Consider the following 10,132-nt stretch of genomic DNA (forward strand, 5'->3'; position numbering starts at 1 on the left):
AGAGAGAGAGAGAGAGAGAATATATATGTCGCAAAAAAATAATTTTTTCAAATTCTGAACGATTTTCAATTATTCACGAATATCTTATTTTCTCTTATAACATTTGTATGTGCTTCTTGTATATTGCAATGTATATTACATTGCATGTAATAATGTAATATTTATTATATGATTTGAAAAAAAGAGAAAATATTTTTAATTTTGTACAAAGATATCATGCGTGTCGATAATAATGTGAATATAAGACAGAGTGATTAAGAAATTGATACTTTAACCTTTCAACGTTTCTATTATGTGCATATATATCCTTGAATATTTTATATATATGTATTATGTGATTAAAGAGTAATTTATATCACAAATTAGATAAGTAATTATCACATGGTCTTTATCTGCCCAAACATGGGCTAGGCCAAGGAATAAAGTTTTCTAGAAGCACATATATATATGTATATGTATAACCTGTATAACTCTGAAGTAATTGTCTTATATAATATGAAATAAATCTAAAATACAAATATTCGTATAAATTATATTGTGTGTATATATATATATATATATAATTTTGAGACTGAATATATCATTAAAGTAAAAAATAATGTTATGATGATCCTAGATCATGTGTGGCATTCAGTGGAAAAAATCGAATACTTGGAGTAGCTGCCAAGAATCAGATGGTGACTAATGTGAAGAATACCATCCACGGTTTCAAAAGATTATTAGGTAGAAAATACAATGATCAGCAAGTTCAATCCGAGCTGCGATCCCTTCCCTACAAAGTAACTCCACAAGCTGACGGAAGCATTGGCATACATGTAAGTATCATATCAGACATTAAAGAGGGTGGTCTTGTGAATCCCTATAACTTCAATGCTTTATAAAGATATTTGAGATTATACATATATGTTTGTAAATCTTAACAGAAAATATGAAAAAAAAGAAGGAAGATTATTCTCTCTTTCATTATATAGTTTTCATTTATTCTTTTACACATAAAATGCATCCATATGAAAAGAAGTGAAAAAGAAACACTTGCAACAGAAATTTGTTTAATATTTTTATAATTATAATTTCTTTCATATAATTCAATGATCAAGAATCAAGAGCAATCTGGGCAGTTTGCCAAGACTGTCATTTCTGGAAAGACTCATATCTTATTTATATCTTTTTAGGATGATTCATACACATTAATATTGCTTACTATATGTTATCCGGAATAAAATAATGCATTATCAAAGAGCACATTTAAATATAATATATGTCAATTTCTATATTTTGTTAAAAGTTGTTTTACCATCTTTTTTTAGGTACAATACTTGGAAGAAGAGCACGTTTTTTCACCAGAACAAATTACTGCTATGCTTTTTACAAAGTTGAAAGATATTTCTGAAACAGCTCTACAAACTGCTGTTAACGATTGTGTTATATCAGTTCCTTCATATTTTACTCAAACTGAACGTCAAGCTCTACTTGATGCTGCTAGGATCGCAGGCCTTAATGTTCTAAGATTATTTAACGAGACCGCTGCTACTGCTCTTTGTTATGGTATTTATAAACAGGATTTACCAGCAGTAGATGCACCTCCTAGAAATGTTGTTTTTGTGGATTGCGGTAATGCTAGCTTACAAGTGAGCGTTTGTGCCTTTCATAAAGGCAAACTTAAGGTCAGTATATTACATAATTTTTTATTACAAAAAATCGTTTTTCTTTGTGTTATATCCCGAAAAAAAAACGCCCAATTATTATTATTTTATTTTATTTTAATTTTTTTTTTTATTTTGAAGATGTTGGCAAGTACTGCTGATTCTCAATTGGGTGGAAGAAATATCGACATTATTTTGGCAGAACAATTCTCTAAAGAATTTAAAACGCGATACAATATTGACGTACACACCAATCCGCGAGCATACTTAAGATTGTTGGCAGAAGCCGAGAAACTGAAGAAACAAATGTCGGCTAATTCGACCAACCTTCCCTTAAATATCGAATGCTTTATGGAAGAGAAAGACGTACATGCCCAAATGAATCGTAACGAGATGGAAACGCTATGCGCCCATTTATTTGATCGCGTCGAAAAAACTTTGAAGCAATGCTTAGTAGATTCGAGTAAGTTTTGGCGAATGATACGTTTTTTTTAAATGCGCGATTTATCCAGTCACATTGACCTTGTATATTAACGACAAATGCTTACTAGAATTGAAGGCGGAAGAAATTCATGCGGTCGAGATAGCGGGAGGATCGAGCCGCGTTCCTGCTATCAAACGTTTAGTGGAGGAAGTCTTTGGTCGACCGATATCGACAACTCTGAATCAGGATGAAGCGGTCGCTCGTGGTTGCGCGTTGCAATGCGCTATGCTCAGCCCTGCTGTTCGCGTTCGTGAATTTTCGGTTACAGATATACAGCCGTATCCCTTGAAACTAACATGGGATGCTACTCAAGGTGAAGAGGGGTATGTATCGCGTAATTCCTATTATCCTGTATTACCGTTAATGAAAATCGACTGTTTCTCCTAATTTTGCTTAATATTTCAGTGAAATGGAAGTGTTTGGGCATAATCATCCTGTACCATTCTCGAAGATGTTGACGTTTTACCGTTCGAATCCATTTACGCTTACTGCCAGTTACAGTATACTACCTCCATGCTATCCTCAATCATTCATTGGTATGCAGATTTATTTTTGTTTATCTCATTTTGAAATAATTTTGTTTTATCTGTAAAGATTTAAAAAATGATGAAAAATATGTTGGCATGTATTTAAAATAATGTCACATATATTTAATTTATACTCATATCTGTTTATATGTAGGAACATTCACAATAAAGAATGTAAAAGCCACACCAGAGGGAGAATCGGCGAAAGTTAAGGTGAAGGTAAGAGTGAATTTGAACGGTATTTTGACTATCGCGTCGGCATCACTTATCGAAAAACGCGAGCCGACTCAACAAGAGAAAGAAGAAGAAGAGGCGCAGCAACAACAGCAGCAGCAACAGAATAATATGGATGTTGATTCACATTCGGCAGATAAAAAAGATAAATCCGATCAAGAAGCACAAGCAAACGAACCCCCAGCTCCAGAGGTTTGTAACTTTATTATATTCTAAAAATTGGATAGTGACAAAAGGAGGGTTAATGATAGTGTCATACCATAATATCGCGATTCATTCGATTCATTAGAAAATATTACATCATAATATACAGAGTATGAAAAATTTGGAATGAAATTCTATGCTGATGTGCAATGTTACACATCACCAAAGTGTTCAGGTGCATGATCATGTGAGTTTATTGTGGTTTAGGTGAGCATGGATAAGACACGACGGAACTCAGATGCTGATGATGGTGGAAAAAGTGCTAGGGGTTCTGCCCCTTCCTACTCCTCCAGGATTCTCTCTTGGTTCAGCTCGGTACGGGGCATATTATCTCTACTCTTGGACCCATACGCATATGTTCATATTGAGACATATGTGTACACTAAATTTTAAGCTTAATTGTTGGCATTGTTTTGTTAATAGTATTATTGTGAGCATCCTTCATAAATTAGGGCCGAATAATTTAGATTTTGCTTTCTATCATGCTAGACGTCTTGTCATTCACCTTGAGGCAAAACTCAATCTGTCACAGTCACCTCATCTTAAAGATGAGTGCACAGTAATCGCAATCGCTTTATATAATGCAAATGATACACTTGTCAATTGAGTACACCAAATGCATCTTTACATATTTTGTTTCTCTAGTGATTAATTTGAACCAGCATTCTTTACTCTCCTTTTTGTAAAGCAATTGTGAGAGAAATTTGTCCTTTTTTTATGGCCTTGATATTATATATATTTATTTCATTTATAATACAATTGTTCTTAGAATTAGTTACGTTTAGAATTTAGAAGCTTGTCATTTGCTCTTGTGCACATCGTTTTTTATTGAAATGCATAGTGCAACCAGTGTTTTGTGTATCGTATTTAGTCCAGTTAGGTCTTTATGAACTGTTACGATTCTTCAGTTCTACTTATGCAAGATGCATGACGTTTGGCTCAACCATAGAATTTTAAACCCTGTGTCGATTTCTTCTGCAAACTCGGCTATCGAGCGGCATAAGAATCTAGAAAAAGATTAAGCTTGTGCTCTTTCATGAAATATGAAGTAACATTGCATAGTTCATGATATTATTTAATTCTGACAATCGTTTTGCTAATGCATATGGGTCCAAGAACAGTGTCATGCCGTGCTGTCTGTCTTGCTCTACTATTCTACATACTAGGTCGCAGAAGGAAAAGAGACAGTGATACCTGATAAAAGCATTAGTGTACACACCATATGAATATTCTTAAATTGTAAAGGCAGGCAACGCTGATCAGTTTTCCATTCGTATAGAAAAGTGTGCAACGATCTATTTTTATTATATTATATTATATTATATTACGTAAAAAGAAAGATTATAAAAAGATTTACTATTATTCTATCTCTTTTGAAATGAGACACTATACGAATTCAAAACTGTGCACACACCTAAAAGTGTACCCCATTATCTTTGCCTCATATTTGTCATCATCTGAATTCCAGTTTAGTTCTCTTCATTCTCATATAAATTTGGTTCACTTGGTTCAGCATTCTTACATTAAATATATACTTGAAAATGTTATAAAATTATGATAAAAACAAAAAAAAAGCGTTTCAAGAAAGTATTGCAATAAATGCTCATAAAAATAAAATTTTTTAATCTGTACAAATATACACACACACAAAAGTATATATTTTATGCACTAAATTCTGAAATTGTATTCTGAATTGTTAAAATTGACTATAAGATAAATAATTGAATAAACTTTCTTGTAAACGAACTTTTCATTATAGGTTTGTGCGCAAAAACGCAAGTGCGGAGAAAAAAATGTGTTAAATTTTTGATAAATTCTTTCTGTTTTAGGGAGATGATAAAGGCGACGATAAAGGCAAGAAGAAGATTCCAATTCGTACAATTGACTTGCCTATTGAAGCTAATGTTTGCGGATTATCTCTACGAGATCTCGATGCTGCAGTAGAAAAAGAGGTATGTAGCATTCAATGTGTATATTGCTCGGACGTTATGTAACTTATGTTACCTTGTATAAACGTTACATCAACTTGTCTTCAATTATAGCGGAAAAGCTTATCTGTATGACATTGGATCATTATGTAATTTCATGCATTTTGTTCGCGAACAGGGCAAAATGATCGCCGAGGATAAACAGGAAAAAGAACGAGTTGACGCGCGTAACGCTTTAGAAGAATACGTTTACGATCTACGTGCTAAATTGTCCGAAGAGAATCAATTAGCTACATTCATCACAGAAGTGGATAAGGAATCATTGTATCGTACATTAGATGACACTGAAAATTGGCTGTATGAAGAAGGAGAAGATTGCCAACGACAGATTTACTCCGAGCGATTAACGCGCTTAAAAGTATGTCATTCGATCGAGAAAGAGAGAACAGCGCTAATATAATCATTTATTTAATAAAAAAGTTTTTCTTTCTCTTAATTTTTCAAAACTTTCTTTTATTTTTATAAATCAGAATCTTTTTAAAATATCTTCTTTTTATTAGTCTCAAGGAGAACCAATAAAAGAAAGGAGATTAGAATTCGAAGGGAGGTCTCATGCATTAGAAGAATTAGCAGTAGCATTACAACTGGCTAAAAAAGGCCTTGATCAGATAAAAGCGTCAATTGGTAAAGACGATAAATATTCTCACCTAACGGAGGAAGAAGTGAAAACGGTTGAGAAAACGGTACAAGAGAAATGGACATGGTTGGAGGAGAAGCGTATGCTGCTTGCGAGTTTGCTCCGTACGCAACAACCGCCAGTCACCGTGGCGCAAATCCGTGCCGAGAAACAAGTACGTATCAAAAAAAGTATCGATTGTAATCGCATAGATGTTTTCCTGCAACATAATGTCAATATATTAATTTTTTTGTCACCTGATCACAGTCATTGGACAGCGTGGTATTACCTATCCTCAACAAGCCTAAACCTAAAGTTGAGCCGCCAAAGGAGGAAAAGCGGAAAGACAAATCGGCCGATGAACAGAAGAATAATCAGAATCAAAATGCCCAAGGTAACAATCACAATCAGCCCAATCAACAGCAAGCGGATGAAGAGAAGATGGACATTGAGTAACGGTCACCACAACTTATGTGTTTTTAATAATATATTAAATCTAATCTATAATTGAAATAGCGAATCTTTCATATTTGGATAAAACATATTTATCATGTCTCGCAAGCGCCTGACATACCATAGTCGGATTGCACACATGATTGTCTTTCTTGCTCCTTTTTTTTTCCTCCCCCTGTCTGTAACATCTATCAATCTGGTGAACTGAACTATTTAATGACACATTACCATAAACAGCGTGAGCGTATTGAAAAAGTAAAGAATTGGAATTTACAAACGAATGTGCACTACAACAATAAATGTTCTCTCGTTTGAAAAAGGTATCGTAGATATAATTGCTGTCTGAACAAAGAAGAAGCGTAAGCGTCCTAAAAAAAAGCAAAATAATAAAACTCTTACTTTAAAAAAAAAAATATCTCGTTTAAGTTTTCAGTAACGCTTTTAAAATGCATACATAAAACTGCTTTTGGATGAATACTTGAAAAAGAAACCTCAAAACTATTGCCAGTAAAAAGAATAATGAAACATATGCTGCAACTTTTAACATATAGAATGCAAGCTATATTAGATCTAATTGACCAAACTAAATTGTGAACTAGATAATGTTGCTCTGTTGATGTTTTGTTTTTAATAATATTATTAAATTTAATTTATAATAATTATTCATTCCAATATTTTCTCATACGGTCGACAGCAAATACTCTGTCACAAGTTTTCTTGTTGCATTTATAATAGTTTTTTTGAAATAATATTTACTTGAAATAAATTAATATTTCACTAATCAAGATTTTGCCAAATCTGCTTTAATATTTGGAATAGACATCGACAAAGATGTTACAGGAATTCGACTTAATATTTTTCTCCTTTTTAGTTTGATTCAAACCATTGTTTTTATTACAAAAATTATTTTTTGAACAAAAACCGATAATTCGGTTAGATATATCATTGTACATAATTTGTAGACATCTACACAATGACGTAGTATATTTCTTTATCACTATATTTATATTGCTATATTATAATGACTTCTGATTGTAAGCATGTTCTCAAGGTATCTTTCAGCATCAAAGCTTAAACTCGGCCAGATGACTGATCAGGTAAGACTTTTTAGATCGATTCACTCGAGAGTTAGCAGGGATAATCGTTTGCTTATACAATAGAGTGAAAAATCGTGCTTATAACCGGAAGCCATTGTATCTCACAGCATATAGAAATTATAGCGAAAATTTAGTTGTTTCTAGAATATAGAAAATAGACGGAAGTCCATATTTCACTCGCGCCTAACTTTGTTCCCACACCGTTTTTAGCAACTAAGAGTCGCAAATTACGCGTGTATAATATAATTAGTATTAGCAAGATGTAAAAAATGTGTGTTAAAAAAATACGTTGTTTCTTCAAATGATAAAATTTTCCACAACAAACTTTCTCTTTTTTGTGTTTTTGTATATTTTACACATATATTATTAAATTACTTTTGTGATTCTTATGTATTAAGATAAATTTATAACATAGAGACCATCATGTTTATTTTTAAGAGATATATCTGGTGAAATAATATGATATCCAGAAAATTCGTTATCATTATTTAGAAATTGCTAGATATCAATTGATGAGTTTCATTGATTGAATATTCAATTTTTCATGGAAACGTAAATGTTAATTCCTAATAATTTATATTTTAATTCTATATGTGTATATAGTAATATATTATATACACTTAAAAAAATAATACGTTCTTTATTTTATTTGCAATTATGTTAAATAAAAAAAAACCAAATAAATTTGTTAATAACAAAATGTTTTTTTCTTCTCACAATGTTATGATTATCATTTTAATAATTGTGTTAATTACATAGTCGATATTTATTATTTCAATAATCAATATTTATAATGCATTTGTGTTACATTGAAATGCAATAAATGTCTTCAAAATTTATAAAATTATGAATTCTGATTACATAATATAATATAATATAAATATCGATCTCTGACCCCTCACTATATAAAGGGAGAAATATGGGCATCTATCTTGTTCTTTAATTTAAGACTACACAAATTATTGTAATCCTTTGTATTGCTATAGTCACATTATTTCAAAGATTGAAATTGCATAAATGATAATAATTTATACTTTATTAGCAAAGAATCGTATCAAATCCATCACATGATTATATTGTATTTTTGTTCACACAGGTGGAAATATATATGTGATAGTTTAACAATTGTGTGAACATCAAACGGTATATTTGAAATACACATTGCGAACATTGTGTAATATTGAAAGAATTTTAGAACATAAAATTTTTTCTGTGTGGCATTTTCGCTTTTACATAAATACATATATTGCATGTATTAGCATATTGTTTATCAATTTTGCTAATAGCATAATAATTAAATAGCAATTGTCAAGAATTAAATTGTAACAAGAGTGAGGAAAAATCATATTAACAGATGCTGTAGTATCAGCATATCAAAATTTCACTTTAATGCTATCCAAAACAAATATGTTGACTGTGATTATGTCATAAATGTATGGTCACCAAGGTGTACTTAATAATAAAGGATTAATCTATCTTGACTGCTGATGTTTTTGATCGATCATCAAAATATGCTTTGTATATAAATGCTCCTAAGGCAATATGTAACACTATTACTGCAACACCAGCCGAGTATACATTACTTGGCACATTGTTGAGACCAAATATACCTAAACATAAATTGCAGAAACTTGGTTAGTTAATTCATCGATGAAAATATTTTATAGTATAAAATTTTATGTATATATAAAAAGATAAATGAAAAAATGGTCTTTTTTTCAATAGTTTATAGGTAATTATATTATAGTTTTCATCACAGATTTGTTGTAATTTTATTATGTGTATACTTTGTACCATCAAAGAGGAAAACCTTGCTTGTAAAGAACGCTATCACTGGTAATGCGAGTATTATTATACTATGATATAAGACTGTTTTGAATGCTTGTAACTCTGTCACTTCCTAGAATAAGAAAGCAAAAATAGTAGATACATAGCGGATACAATATATACACAAATAATAAATAAATATACACAAAGATTAGATATAGACAACTATTATTATTATTGATATCAAGCTCTCTTACCTTTGTGCTTGACATGATTGCGACTACTGTATTAGAATTGCGAGATTATAGAAAGATTGACAACCGACATAAATGTCAAATATTTTTGTTCATAAGCAATAAATTCTGCTAATAAAAAATTTAATACCGATTTTTAGTATAGACCTAGTACTTTTCTATAATATCACTTGTCAGTCACGTGCCTGCAGTTTTAACTGCTATGTTTGTCACACACATTACATATAATTCATACAGTTTTAAATAAGTAAATTTTTCGCAATCTTTTTTTTTATGCGTTTTAAAGTGTCTCCAGCAATATATACTAACAGGCGAAGTTATAGTTTCAGCTTTCAGGTTATGTTTTCAAGTTTCCAGAAAGTGGAGTAAACTGTCATGTTACTTGCACTTTCTACATTCGGTTTCTTTTCACTCACTCTCTCTCACTCTCTCATTCTCTCTCTCTCCCTCTCCCTCTCCAACGCCCCAATATACATATATATATTTGTCTCGCTTGAGTCATTTTGAGCTTTATACATACATACATACTGGAATGAGTCTTCAAAAATGGAGAATGATTCAATTCGTAGAAAAGGATATATACATACTGGATGGATTGCTATCTTTGTCAGAGATTCGCTGATTAGTTGATACTATTTAATTTTGTAGTCAAAAATATTGACTTTATATATATTTTACGAATTAAAAGAAAAATAAATAATTCATAATATCATTTTTAACTTCGCTGTTTAAATTCATAAATAAAATTAAAATAAGGGAGAACTCTCTCTCTCTCTCACTTCAGTATACTATAGTTCCATCAGAGACGCTACGTGTACCGGGCTTCGTCGTTTCTTGGATTTTCGCATCTGCAGATAATTATGTA

General features: G+C 31.4%; 2 protein-coding genes across 3 annotated transcripts in view; one reads left to right on the forward strand and one right to left on the reverse strand.

Moving 5' to 3' along the window:
• Nucleotides 1–7,570, forward strand: part of LOC115244584 (heat shock 70 kDa protein 4L) — an 8,829-nt gene extending 1,259 nt beyond the window's left edge. Inside the window, exons 2-12 of one of the 2 annotated variants that reach the window (XM_029822337.1) lie at nucleotides 617–815; nucleotides 1,308–1,664; nucleotides 1,785–2,106; nucleotides 2,195–2,450; nucleotides 2,533–2,663; nucleotides 2,809–3,080; nucleotides 3,300–3,407; nucleotides 4,922–5,044; nucleotides 5,199–5,438; nucleotides 5,581–5,871; nucleotides 5,964–7,570. In XM_029822337.1, coding sequence (XP_029678197.1) covers nucleotides 617–815; nucleotides 1,308–1,664; nucleotides 1,785–2,106; nucleotides 2,195–2,450; nucleotides 2,533–2,663; nucleotides 2,809–3,080; nucleotides 3,300–3,407; nucleotides 4,922–5,044; nucleotides 5,199–5,438; nucleotides 5,581–5,871; nucleotides 5,964–6,152 — 2,488 coding nt within the window. In that variant the 3' untranslated portion in view covers nucleotides 6,153–7,570. The remainder of the gene's footprint in view (nucleotides 1–616; nucleotides 816–1,307; nucleotides 1,665–1,784; nucleotides 2,107–2,194; nucleotides 2,451–2,532; nucleotides 2,664–2,808; nucleotides 3,081–3,299; nucleotides 3,408–4,921; nucleotides 5,045–5,198; nucleotides 5,439–5,580; nucleotides 5,872–5,963) is intronic. The other variant, XM_029822339.1, reaches the window with a different exon arrangement.
• Nucleotides 7,571–7,948: 378 nt separating this feature from the next.
• Nucleotides 7,949–9,733, reverse strand: LOC115244586 (vacuolar ATPase assembly integral membrane protein VMA21 homolog). The gene is made up of 3 exons (XM_029822342.1): nucleotides 9,271–9,733; nucleotides 9,041–9,146; nucleotides 7,949–8,856 (listed from the first exon to the last, which is right to left on the reverse strand). The coding sequence occupies exons 1-3, from the start codon at nucleotides 9,283–9,285 to the stop codon at nucleotides 8,714–8,716; spliced, it is 264 nt and encodes an 87-aa protein (XP_029678202.1). The 5' UTR covers nucleotides 9,286–9,733; the 3' UTR covers nucleotides 7,949–8,713.
• Nucleotides 9,734–10,132: the final 399 nt, after the last annotated feature.

This window comes from Formica exsecta, unplaced genomic scaffold (assembly GCF_003651465.1).
Source record: "Formica exsecta isolate Colony F162 unplaced genomic scaffold, ASM365146v1 scaffold826, whole genome shotgun sequence".
Lineage (NCBI taxonomy): Eukaryota > Metazoa > Arthropoda > Insecta > Hymenoptera > Formicidae > Formica > Formica exsecta.